Raw genomic sequence first — 13,066 nt, 5'->3', positions numbered from 1 at the left:
GCTGGGCGCTCCTTCCCCTCCCCGCCCGACTCCGGACGCCTCACGCGGAGCTGGCAGCCTGCGGGCAGAGGATGTCGAAACCACAGGATAAAGCTGATCTTGGCAGATGCTCACACCAGCGTAGTACCACGATTCATTTTTGTTCCGTGGGGATGTTATGTTCTCAGGTGGGGGGCCGGCTCCCCGAGGCCCGGGCTTTGCCACCATCCCACCCCGCCCAAGATACCTGCAGTAGATGCCCAGAGAATGGCTGGGCTGGGTGGTGCACGTCACCCTGGAGTTACAGAGGGAGGGCTGCTCTGAACCTGGGGCCACAATGCGCCTGCGGACGGGGGCCAGGCCGCCGAAGCCCGCCTCTGAGCCCGCGCCCTGCCCTCCCCTTTCTCGCAGCGGGAAGCCTCTCCGATCGTTTTTCTCCTCTTATTTGAAGTCATTGCCGGATGTGAGGAAGAAATCGCTTTCATTGCCTGAAAAAGCAAGCAAAGAAGACAACTCTGAAGCCGTGGTTTGGAGGGAATTTGACAGGTGAGTGAAGCTGCCGGGAGCGTGTGGCTGGGGGTCCGGGGGTCACTGCAGGGCCGTTCGTTCAGAAGCCTGCCAGCCACCTGCCGGCGCTCGGGGATTCTCCGCGTTGTCTCCCCGGGGTGGCGTCCCTCTGGGGTAGGAGCCAGCATGCAGGAATCTATGTGAAGAGAGAGGTGCCCACACTGACCTTGTAGCGTTTCCTCCCAGGTCGAAGCTGTACGCGGCTGACCTGGAATCGGGGCTGCACCACCTCCTGAGGGTGGAGCTGGCAGCCCACAGGTCCCTGGCCGGGGCCGAGCTGAAGACACTCAAGGACTTCGTCACCGTCCTGGCCAAGGTGCATGGGCGTCTGGGCTTGACCACGCGACCTCGCCCGTCCTCCACTCACCCAGACGGCTGCCGTGTGCTGGGGGCCTGCGGGGCACAAAGCTCCTGGCCACGTGGAGGCGCCCGCGCACTCGGCGGGGGGGGGGGGGGGGGGGGCGGGGACTGTGCAGGGCAGCGCCACGGTCAGAGGGCCCTGCCGGCTCGGGGCGAGCGGTGCCCGGGGAAGGCCTGAGGGCCAGCAGGACGAGCGGGGAGTGGGCAGGAGGCCTGTGCGTCGGGGAGCTGGGAGGAGAGGTGGGAAGCGGCGGGCCACCGGGCAGCGAGACGGCTGCGGCCTGCGGTGTCGTGTCGGGTGGGCCCTGGGCGGGGGGCACGTGGTGGCTGCTGTGTCAGCTCACGTTTAGAGGGGAGTGGGTGTCGGGGTTACATTCCTGCCAAGAACTTTTAGCTCCAGAGCTGAAAGTCCAGGCTTGTGGTGTTTTTCTGGGCCCAGAGCCCCTGCGCTGGGCAGAGGTTGGAGCAGTCGGTCATCCCTCTTCCCTGGGAGTGGACCTGGGCCCCTGTTCTGTTGGCCCAGCAGCCCTGGCCGTGGCCCTTCCTCTCTCTGAGATCTCTCTGAGATAGCCCAGGCCCTAGACACGCCCTGCCCGCTGTTGGGCTCCTTTGGTCACCTTTGGTCTTGCGCTGGCTATGGCAGCTGCCTCCAGAGGCCACCCTTCATAACACCTATTGTTATCTAAGAGATAAGGAAGCTTAATTCTGAAAGGTTTCCCTTGCCACGTGTGTGCGATCCCTGACAAGGTGCTTCAAGGTGCTTCATAGCCAACACTTCCGCTGGTCAGGGTTTACTCACGTTGTAAGGTCTTTGAAGAAACTCAGGAGGTAGAATTTATGTTTAAGGGAATAAGGAGTCAGCTGATTTGTTTCAAATGAATAAACGGAAGCTGTTTGGACACTTCTCCTCACGCTGCGCCCCGCAGAGGTCGGACCCCCCACTGTCCTCGTTCCTTAAGGACGCCCCCGCCTGCCCCCCGCATCAGGACAGGGGTCTTGCTGCACACGTGCCTCGCGTTCTCTGTCCTCGTTCCAGTCCAGCGTCACGCTGGAGGGCTCCACACGTGGGCAGAGCCTGTGAGTCAGATCAGCATAAATTATTCTGAATAACTTCTCTACCCTTTACTTAAACTTTAAATGCTGGTCCGTTGGTCGTGGTGCCCTGGAACCAGTGTTGGCAAGACCCAGATTTTGCAGAGCTGAAGACGCGATGTTTCCGCTCTGGCTGTTCCTGCAGCTGACGCAGCTACATCTGTCTCAGCACCGTTGATAGTCAGGTCTCAGCCCAGGTTTCCAAGAGCTCTTTCAGCCTTGAATTTGCACATTTCATTGGCAGCATCTAATCGAAGTTCCTCACAGAAGGACTGCAGGACCGCTGGGATGCTTGCACTCGAGGCTTCCCGGGCCGCCAGCGCGGCCTGAGTGTCGACGTGGAGTTAGCCAGCAATGGCACTTTGCGTGGAAGCCGCAGGGGTGTGCATGCCTTTTCCAGTTAGTCTGACAGTCAGAGCTGGCAGCGGGGGAGGTGAGGGAGTGTCAGGACAGCGGGCGGGATTAGCGTGAATTACCATGAGGAACGTGGAATGAGTAGGCAGTGATTTCAGAAAGGCCCACAAGCCCTTGACAACGTGATAAATAAGGGCCCCGGCGGCCGTGTGGTCCGTTGTCGTGAAGTGGCCGCCGGGCGTGAGGATGAGTGGCTGTGTCCCGGATGCCGGGCGGTGGTGGAGCTGCAGGAATGGGGTCCAGTGCGGGCTTCCCCCTTGTCTGTGTTCTGGGGAAACTCTAGTTCCCCCAGAGACCCCCACCCCTGTTCTCCGTGGGAGCCTGGGTGGACTGGAGACGCTTGCTCCCTCCAGCTGGTGGGTCCAGGGCAGGGCAGGCCCGGTCTCCGCCGCTGGGAGGCCGCGCCGTGGGGGCCACTTCCCGACCCGTCCTTGAGTGTGGTCTTCCCTGCTCAGCTGTTCCCCGGGCGGCCGCCGGTCAGGAAGCTGCTGGAGACGCTGCAGGAGTGGCTGGCCAGCCTGCCCCTGGACAGGATCCCCTATGATGCCGTCCTCGACCTGGTCAACAACAAGATGCGGGTGAGGCAGCCCCTTCGACGAGCATGGGGGACCCCGCACCTGCCCTCGTCCGATGCGCCGCCAGTCTCCCTCCCCGGTTCTGCCGCCCGGTTTCTATGGCAACCTCCAGCTCCCTCTGCCTGGGTCTGGGACAGACGGCCAACCGAGACGATGGGGGTTTTGTCAGGCAGTGAAACATTAGGGTTTGTTTTCTGTTTTTTTAGTGAACTCATCTAGATTTCACACTTAAAAAAGTAGTGAATGAAGGCGATGGGTCGAGCTGCCGTGCAGGCCGGGCGTGCAGCCAGGGTCTTGGGCCGGCGTCTGTGGCCACAGGCTCCAGGGCGTAGGCTCCCCGGGGTCTGATTCCAGCGGCCCTGTGGGTGCCGGTTTCTAGCCTTGGCCTCTGATCCATGGGACCTGAGCCGTGTGACGGGGAAGGTGGCTGAGAGCAGGGGCTCAGACCCTCAGGGACTGGGCCTGTGCAGTCACCCGTGGGGACTGAGGGGCCGGGACGCCCGCGGAGCGCAGTTCACAGCCCCACTTCTGGGCTGTTACAGCCCTTCGGCTCGCTGCTTGTAAGGTGAAGGTCCTATTCATTCAGATGGAGAATTGCCTGACAATTGAATTTTTTTGTTATTAGTCTTCTCCTATGAATCTCACTGTAACTAATTCTAACTTTAAAACAAGATGGGTGTCAAAAAAAAAAAAAAAGCTGGGTGTCTTTGATGCTGCCTAGGGCTGCTTCATGAGGACACAGGTGAGCTCTTCCCTTCTCCCCAAAGACTGGAAAAGAACGGGCCACGTTTCCGTATTTTGAGAACTCTTTTAGTAAAATAGAGACTTTTTTTTCCTCTCATTTATTCGTTATTGGATTTAAATTTACACATGGTGAGATGTACAGTTGAAGTTTTGAGAGACGTGCTCCCTGTGTAACCACCGCCCAATCAAGACTGACCACATTCACCAACTTTTTTTGGTTTTTTGGCTGTGTTGGGTCTTCATTGCAGCGCGTGGCTTTCTCCAGTTGCAGCTACTGGGCTCTAGGTGCGCGGGCTTCAGTAGTTGTGGCTCACGGGCTCTAGAGCGCAGGCTCAGTAGTTGTGGCACACGGGCTTAGTTGCTCCGCGGCACATGGGATCTTCTCTGACCAGGGCTTGAACCTGTGTCCCCTGCTTTGGCAGGCGGATTCCTAACCACTGCGCCACCAGGGAAGTCCACCACCAACTAATTTTAACAATTCAATTATCTCTTATTGTTTTCCTACCCCCCCCCCAGATTTCTGGAATATTCCTTACTAATCACATAAAGTGGGTTGGATGTCAAGGAAGCCGACCAGAGCTGAGGGGCTACACGTGTTCTCTGTGGAAATTGTTCCACACTTTGACTGTTCGAGCTGGGACCCATCCAAAAGCGCTGGATGGCACAGGTGAGCTGTCCCCACCTGGGCCACCCGACACGGGTGCTGCGCTACTGCCTGCCGGGGCCGTCCCAAGCTCACGCAGAGGGTGACGTGCCTTCAGGGGGCCCGGGGTCCATTCTAAGGAGGGTGGAGGTGAGCGTCTTTTCTGGAGGTCTGCTCAGCCCCCGTGCCGGCTTGGGGTGCCGGAGCCGAGTCCCCACCCTCTTACCTCACGGCCAGGGCCTGGCTGACCCCTGGGGATGTGAGTCATGGGCGGGGTGAGGGAGCACTGGCCAGGAACGCCTCTCGGTGTCAGCGCCTCCTTCTTTGCTTTAAAGAACACGAGAGTAAATGAAACACATTTGGAGAAGCGTATGGTTACCTGTTGTTTCTAACAAGTCACCTGGAGCAGCGCACGCTCCTTATCTCACGGCGTCTGTGGGGCGGGCACTCAGGTGTGGCCTGACCAGGGTCTTCGGCTTCGGGTCTCCCAGAGCCTGGGCGCAGAGTGCTGGCCCGGGACGGTGGGGAAGAGAGGAAGAGACACCCTCCCCACACTTGCGCCCCACATGGGGGGGCTATCCTTCCTTGCCGTGTGGCCTCCCCATAGGCAGCCGGCTTCATCGGGGCCCTCGGTGGTGTTAAGTCCGTCACCTCTGCCATGTTTGTTCGTTAGAAGTGAGCCGGTAGGCCCACGAGGGTAGGCGATGACACAGACGTGGCTACAGGAGGTGGGACCACGTTTATATCCCACGCAAAGCGCTAAAAAACGTGTTGGATTTTTGGATCCTCTCTGGACTGTGTTGTGTGTATGCCTCTCAGTTTCAGCAGGCCCCTGACAGCCATGGGAATGTCTGCTTTTAGTTCCGTATTTTATTTTATTTTTTATTATTTATTTATTTGTTTGTTTATTGGCTGCGTTGGGTCTTCGTTGCTGCGCGCGGACTTTCTCTAGCTGTGGCGAGCGGGGGCTACTCTGCGTTATGGTGTGTGAGCTTCTCATTCCGGTGGCTTCTCTTGTTGCAGAGCACGGGCTCTAGGCGTGTGGGCTTCAGTAGTTGTGGCACACGGGCTCAGCAGTTGTGGTTCGTGGGCTCTAGAGCGCAGGCTCAGTAGTTGTGGTGCACGGGCTTAGTTGCTCCACGGCACGTGGGATCTTCCCAGACCAGGGCTCGAACCCGTGTCCCCTGCATTGGCAGGCGGATTCTTAACCACTGCGCCACCAGGGAAGCCCTAGTTTTGTTTTTTTAATCATTCAGGTTCACTGACGTCTGTATTAAGTCAAAGTGAAGTTTTGGGACCCACACCGTCCAAATATTCTTTCCAGTAAAATTGTAGAATTCTTTTAGAGTTACCTTTTGCTGTGTAACAAACGAACCCCAGACGCCGTGGCTTAAAACAACCACCAGGTTTTTGCTCATGGTTCTGGGGCTCGGCTCTTTGGACGGGCTCACCTGTGGCCTTGCTCAGGTGGCGGCAGCTGACTGGTCTAGACTCAGAAGGTCGGGCTCCCAGGCAGTGCCAGCTCCCCACGGGGCATCACCACATCCGGGAGGGGCCTTGGGGTCTGGGCATCACTTCCGCCACAGCCTGTTGCTCAGACAGGCCTCATCCAGCCCAGGTTCATGGTGGGGAGATAGAGGCCACCTGTCGGGGAGAAGCAGCAGAGGGGCATGTGGCGTCTTCAGACATCTCTACCACCCCCGGCCCTGCTCCAGGTGACGTTGGATTTCTACTCCTCCGGGGTCTAGTGGGAGAGGTGGGCTTTCAATCGAAAATTCTCTTAAGAATCTCACAGCAGAACACGTAGGGTGTGTTCAGGAGAAAGCTCGGGAGCCCAACAGCAGGTGAGATCAGAGCCTCAGCACTGCCCTGCGGGACGCCGGCCGCGGCGCTGGAGCCCACGTCTGAGACGTGAGCCTCAGTTGTGCGGAAAGTTCTGCTGAGAACAGGGAGACACGTAGAAGGAGGTGGGGACAGCAGGGAGGAGGTCATCGCCGGGACGCGCTGTGAAATCCCGCAGCACCGATGCCGGCAGAATGAGGGCAGCGGGATGACAAAGCACACAAAGAAAGAGGTCTCGAGCGTGCTTTCTCCTCGTCGCGTAAATGGAAGCAGTATCCGAGGAGTCTGTCTCACGCCGAAAGAATTGGGTCAGACTGAGACCCGGATTATGTCTTGGAAGGTTTTTCCTCTCCTTATTGCATGCTTAAACCCCATCGACTGAAAAGCCTGCTGCGGCCTCTAATCCCCCACAGGTAGGGGTTTAGGTTCTTGTCCACTTTAAAGATTAGGGTGGCCCGAGCGTGCAGTGGGTCGGTGGGGGCGCGGGAAGGAGGATTACCCCGCCGGGCACGGCAGATGCCAGCCACAGGCCCGCAGCTGGGACAGCAGCACCCGGCCGACAGTGAGGCCGCAGCATGTGCACGTGGCCTCGGGGCTGGGTGCCCCCTGGCTGCCCTGGGAAACACTGGGAGCCCGGGGCAGGTGGCGGGGTGCGGCTTCGGGCCTCCTCTGAGCGACACGAGCAGGACTGCCGAGGCTGACGGCCCACGAGGCCTCTCCGGGCGGGTCCGGCTTCCCGGGCGTCAGGACCGCACCGGCCACAGAGAGAGGCGGCTCGTGAGGGCTGCCGTTAAGATGGACTCAGCCTCCAAAACCGTGTCTTCTTTTTTTCCAGTTATTTTGCTGGATGTCTTTTAGTGCTGACATTTAATGTTTTAATCTCACAGCCTCTTGTTCGCACGCCCAGTCCCCCGTATTAGTGTCTGGACAGGACTCTGGTCCAGGCCTGTGCTGCTGCCCCTCTGCCGTCCTCAGGGGTCCTCCTTTCAGCGCACTGCAGGCTGCGTCGTCCTGCTCTTGGGGGCATTGCTTTCTTCAGACGTCGTGCCCCTCGCTCCCAGGGCCTTTACTCGGCACCCGTTGTCCTCCCGTTAGGGTCTGTGTTTAACCCGTCTGTGTGGCTGGTAGATGCTGGAGGGTTTCCTCACACGGAGAGTCTCGGCCTCTTTGAAAGAGTGCAGACCGTCACCAGCCTGCCACCCCGTGGCTCCCAGAGGGAGCCCCAGCAGCTGACCAGCCCGTGACCGTTGCTGCCCCTTTCGTGGAAGATCCACCACAGGGCGGGGCTGGCAGCAAGCCCGGAGGCCCCTCCTAAGGCCTGGTTCGTATCCGGGCTTGTGCTCTGCAAGGATTCCAAAGCAGAGCAAACTGCAGGTTCCGAGTGAGCAGCTGCCCCGCCCGGCACGAGCCTCCGGGTCGTGTGTAGGGCGGGGAAAGTCGCACATGGGACTCAAGCCTGGGGCGAGCCCGGACCTCTGGGCGTGGACTAGGGGCTCCTGGCAGACCTAATAGCTCCAGGCCTCTGGCTCGTTCTCCTGAGGGCCAGCACGTCCTGGAGTGGCTCCGGCAGCTGGACACAGGCGGCCGTCTGCTCTTGGGTTGCACGCATCTGGCGCAGTGTCGAGGCAGCAAGCAGCCATCTTGCGGTCGTGGTGGGCGTCTGGGAAGGAGCCGGTTTCTTCCCGTGTCCGTGCGAGGACCCAGGGGGCTGGCCCGTGGCCTGTATCAGGCACTCAGCTCGTCCCTGGCTCCCCCGAAGCCACCCCAGGCCCTGTGGTTCTAGTGGAAATAGTCCGACACGCTTTGCTCCCTCCGCAGGGTTTGAAGACGACCCCCAGGCAGTGCTGCAGGCCATCAGGAGGTACATTCACATCTTCTTCGGGTGTAAGGAATGCAGTGAGCATTTTGAGGAAATGGCTAAAGAATCGATGGATTCCGTGAAAACCCCGGACCAGGCAATTCTCTGGCTTTGGAAGAAGCATAACGTGGTCAACAGCCGCTTGGCAGGTGAGCAGAAGCCACTCCGCGTGGCCTGTGCCTGGGTGCGGAGCCCGAACTGTGGGTGGCGGGGATGGCACCTGAGCTGCGCCACCGCGCTGCCTGCCCCCCACGTGCCAGCCTGCCTGCCCGCGGGGCTCACGGCCGGATCGTCTGCCCTGACCAGATGTCAGTTTCCTGGTGACATTGGCCAGGGAGCTGCCAGAGACAACAGCCATTCCCGGCTGCCAGTCCCTGGCGTTCCAGATTGTTCTCTCACTGCAGGGCTCCCGGGCTGCGTGGAAACGGAAACGTCTGTCCCCCTCGGTAGCCCGCTAGGCCCCTGAGTAAATTCGACAGTGGAAGACTTGGAATATAATTAATTTTCAGTAAGGAGAATTTTAGCGTCGTTAAAACCTGCTCTCAGACCGTAGACCAAACTCCTCAGGGTGGTTTTGTTTAAAAAAAACTAGGGCGCATGTATTTTCTCAGAGTTAAGTAATTCAAACTGTTCCTAAATCAATGGTAGATTAAAATTAGGCTTAAAAATAATCCACTGAGAAATAAATCTTACTAGAGATGAATAGAAAATGCCACTAAACTATTGGTTTTTACTTAATCCACCGTATCGTAAAAACATCTTACAGCTAAAGCACTAAAGAGAATTGGTTTTCCTTTGGACTCGGAGCTGACTGCTGCGGCTCCAGTCACGTGGCCGCGGCCGCTCGCGTTGGCGGCTTTGTCCTTCGCCTTCGGCTGCAGGTGAAGGCACATCCGCTGTGGCCCTGGTACAGACGGCTCCACGGCCAGGGCGTCAGTCTGCCCGCGCTCTCAGGGGCCGCGTGGTGACCCCGTCCCGGCAGCGCTCAGCCCCAGAGCAGCCGGCGAGACTCCAGCCAGGCTGCCGTGTCCGGGCGCCGCCTTGTGCCCCACGAGATGCTGCGCCAGAAAGGCGCCTGTGGTCGTGTGGTTCCTTAGACTCTGCGTGTCCCCCCAGCCCCCTCGGTCCCGCCTCTGGCCTCGGGGTTGAGGTCCATGCAGTGCTGCGCGGGACACACTCTGGCATCTCCTCCCGCCTCGGGGTGTGAATCCAAACCCCCCGCTGGACGCAGACCCCAAAGGGGCACGCCCAGGCCCTGAGTGGTGTGCGTTGCCCTCCAGCTTCTGCCCAGCCGCGGCCCGTCGTGCGCACGGTGAGCGGGCCGGAGGAGAGCGCCTCTGCCGAGTCAGGAGGCCCACAGACTGACCGATTCCCTTTACGTGTGCTTCCGGAAGCACTCTGAGGTGGCGAGGCAGCCCCAAGTCAGGTCAGCGAGTTCCAGGAGCCCGGGGAGCCACGGGCCACGCTTGCTGTCAGCGGGGCCTGTGGGAGCCGGGGGTCCGGGGCTGTCGCAGCATCGCAAGTGGAAGAGAAACAGGAGTTTGGAAGTGCAGCTGCGAGTGCGGGGGCTTCGTGGCTCTGCCTTGAGGGCTTGCCCCCCAGTCGTTGGCTGACAGCCCAGGCAGCGCTCTGCCCACGGGTGTTGAAAGAGGGAGCGAGGGAGGGCGTGGGAGAGGGTCCCCTCGGCCCGTCCGCATGCTGAGGGAGCACCTTGAGGGAAGGGAGGACAGCGGAGGTGGGGGCCCCTCGAGCAGGGCTGCGAGGTCAAGGGCGTGGAGCTGGGAACTTGCCAGCCCGCTTGGGTGTTTGGGGTGGGGTCTGGCCAGGTGAGTGGTGGTGCCTGAGTGTGGACGGCTCCCTGTGCCGTGGGCCGGGAATCCACCAGAGGGCGTGAGGGAGGATGCGCGGTGCTGTGCCGGCAGCCGTGCAGGGAGGGCGCGTGGGAGGGGAGCGTCGTGTGGACCCCACTGGACGGTGGCAGTGGAGGCCGTGGAGGGAGAGGGCGGTAGTGGGCAGGCAGGAGGCACGGGGGCCCGCGGCGCCGGGGTGGGCGGTCAGGTGGCTGGGAGGCCTCTTCACGGTGGCCCTTCCTCCTCACAGGCCACCCGAGTGAGGACCCGAAGTTCCCCAAGGTTCCGTGGCCCACTCCAGACCTCTGCCCGGCCTGCCACGAGGAGATCAAAGGCCTGACCAGCTGGAACGAAGGCCAGGTGCTCCTGTTCTTGAAGCGGCACTACGGCAGCGACAACCTCGAGGACAAGTACTCCTCGGACTTGGGAGACGCCGGTGAAGGCGCCCCAGCCACGGGCGCGGAGCGGGCGGGGGGCCACGCTTCCCCAGGGCAGCCGCCCGCAGACCAAGGTGCCAAGAGTCTCCGTCCTCTCGGCGTGCTGCCCCCCAGGCCTCGCCTGTCAGAGAGGTCGCACCAGGCGCTGGACGTGAAGCTCGGGAGCCTGAGCGGGGCCGAGGGCCGCCGGGGGGCGGGGGCGGGGGCGGCCTTCCTGGGGACGGGCTTCTCCAGCCTGGACATGAGCCTGTGTGTCGTGCTCTACGTGGCCTCGTCCTTGTTCCTCATGTTGATGTACTTCTTCTTCCGGGTGCGGTCCAAGCGGTGGAAGGTCAAGCACCACCACCCGTCCGTGTAGGACGCGGCGAGACCGTGGAACCGCCTTCAGAAAGCCTGCAGCTTTAATCTTCAGATCAGGGATTCGGTCAACACATCGGACCTGGTGTCGTCTCGATGGCGCCCTCCGCTCCCCCACGTGCTCTCCCTGCAGGGGACGCACCCGGCACGTGGCGAGACTGTTTGCACTCCTGGAGCCTTCAGGTGGCGCCTTGCACAGATCCTGGAGCGGAAAGCCTTGTCTGCTTTTACTCTTCCGGGTCTGAAAAAGAAGTGGGGAGGCCAGGCCCCACGAACAGAGCTTTGCCACCCGCTTTCAGCTCGAGTTGCTAGACTGCAGGGCCTCGCTCTGGGATCTGGAGAAAACTCACTCCCTTCCCTCCCGTGCTGGGGCCTCCAGACGCCTCCCCTTCCCGCTGCTCCGTGAAGCCAGCGTTCTCAGTGGTTCACTTTTCAGCCGCTTGGTTCTGCTTGAGGCAAGAGAACATCTCCGGGCGCCAAGGCAGCTCCAGACCGGGGAAGGGAAGCCCCTTAGTCAGTCGTCCCGGGCTCTGCAGACGTGAAGATGAGAGGGTGTAGGGGAAGGGGGGCCGGTGGGTTTGCGGGGCAGGGTGGTGCCCCTCTAGTCTCCAGGGGCATCGTCTGTGCTTGTTAATCTGGTGACCAGAGGCTGTAAGTGAATCCCAGTCTGCGTCCACTGTGGGAGGGGAGGACCTTTGGGGAGGGGGCTGCTCTCCGGGATCTCTGAAGAGATCCTGTGTCGTCATCCTCCAGCACCTGCAAGTCCCCGTGAGAACCTAGGGCGCAGACTGTGGTCTGGGCCAAACTTCATTTGCCTGAGGCTATTTCACCATGGGTCCTGGTGCAGGGCCCCAGTGCCCCAGGCTTCGATGATTAATTTTCTAACATTGAATGGTTTTAACACATTATTTGTAAAACCCAAAACATTTAGAAGTAAATTTGCCTCTGAAAATGTAAACAAAGAAACAGAACAAACTATGGCAGGGAACATTTCCTTTGAGATCCTTTGTGGCTTTGTTGGTTTGTCTCACAGGCTCAGATGTATCCATGTGCGCGCGCGTGCACGTGTGTGTGTGTCTGTGTGTGTGACTGGGATGGTTTTAACAGTGTTTCCTACTCTGCCTGTTCCACACTCCAGCTGTGTGTTTACTAAGTACCGTTGACCATGTGACCATGTGACGCTGATGTGAGCGTTGCAGCTTAGGGAGAATAGGGGGCTGATTCCTTGAACAACTCGCATGAGCTTCGTGGTCACCTTCAGTGGGAGGCGCGGTCGCCTTCAGTGGGAGGCGTGGTCTGGAGGCCTCTGGGCAGGAACCTGCTCCTGAGCCGCCGCGTCCTCTGCCCTTCTCTGCCGTGAGAGGTTTCTTCTTGTTTGACACTTTTTTAACCCCTGGGAGCCTCTGTGTTTTAAAAGCCAGGAGCTTGTCTTCGTGGCTAAGTTGTGTGCCTGGGTTACTGAAGACACCTGTTCTTTCTTTGCAACTTGAAAACCGGGCAGATTTACAGAGAACCCAAAGGGAATACTTAGAGCCGTTAATTAAACTGCCTTTTGGTTTGTATTGAATGTCTTTTTCTCCCCTAAAGGCAGTTTCTTTCGACAGTGGGAACTGGGTGATTTTGCAAGTGTACCGTCTTATGTACTTTACAGAACCTAGCTGAAGGGCGACGCTGGCTTCCGCGGTTTGTAATAATACTGCAGCTTGAGGGGCAGTAGTAGGTCAGGGAGAGGACATGCCAAGGTGGCCCACGGGCGCCGTTTCCCGTCGCTGATCAGAACTGGACGCTCTCTCTAGGCAAGGGTCAAGTTCTGTTTTCTAAAGTTGTAAGTATTGACACTAATGAATATAGTAGTTGGTAATTTAAATGTATATTTATTTTTAATGGAAGGATTTTGATTAAAAAGAAGCTAATGGACATGGAAATGTCGGTGAAATTTCTTAACCTGCAAGGAAAATGAACATTTTGTATTTAAGTAAACTATAATGTGCACATTTTAAGAATAAAGAAATCCGATGTTTGAAAAAATTGTAGTTCTTTTGAAGGGAGAACTAGCTCTGCAAGGGATGCGGTGTCGGGCGGGAGTGTCAGACGAAGCCTCCTGTCCCTTCTCGGGTGTGTGGACAGGACGTCTGAAATCCCAGAATTTCTTGTATTGAACCAGAGGCTTTTTGGAAGATGGCCCAAGGGTCAGGTGGAAGGTGAAAGATGAGAAATCGATGATAAATGATAGATGGTCTTCTTGGAGCCGAGCTAGACCGAGTGGGCTCAGGACAGCACCCTTCCTCCCACGAGAAGGGAGACGGGATGGTGACTGCGATGGGTGTAAATCCTACTCACAAGGCACC

At 58.9% G+C, this 13,066-nt stretch overlaps 1 protein-coding gene across 1 annotated transcript in view; it reads left to right on the top strand.

The window, feature by feature from the left end:
* QSOX2 (quiescin sulfhydryl oxidase 2) overlaps positions 1-12,746 on the top strand; it is a 29,115-nt gene extending 16,369 nt beyond the window's left edge. The window contains exons 7-12 of the mRNA XM_022578216.2: positions 391-525; positions 733-862; positions 2,868-2,990; positions 4,248-4,398; positions 8,035-8,223; positions 10,175-12,746. Coding sequence (XP_022433924.1) covers positions 391-525; positions 733-862; positions 2,868-2,990; positions 4,248-4,398; positions 8,035-8,223; positions 10,175-10,719 — 1,273 coding nt within the window. The 3' untranslated portion in view covers positions 10,720-12,746. The remainder of the gene's footprint in view (positions 1-390; positions 526-732; positions 863-2,867; positions 2,991-4,247; positions 4,399-8,034; positions 8,224-10,174) is intronic.
* The last annotated feature ends 320 nt before the right edge of the window (positions 12,747-13,066 follow it).

Source organism: Delphinapterus leucas, chromosome 6, assembly GCF_059928025.1.
Source record: "Delphinapterus leucas isolate spDelLeu-1000000601 "Yukka" chromosome 6, BTC_Dleu_Yukka2, whole genome shotgun sequence".
In the NCBI taxonomy this organism is placed as follows: domain Eukaryota; kingdom Metazoa; phylum Chordata; class Mammalia; order Artiodactyla; family Monodontidae; genus Delphinapterus; species Delphinapterus leucas.
The sequence above is the reverse complement of the archived record's forward strand: the minus strand, read 5'-3'. Positions and strand labels throughout refer to the sequence as shown.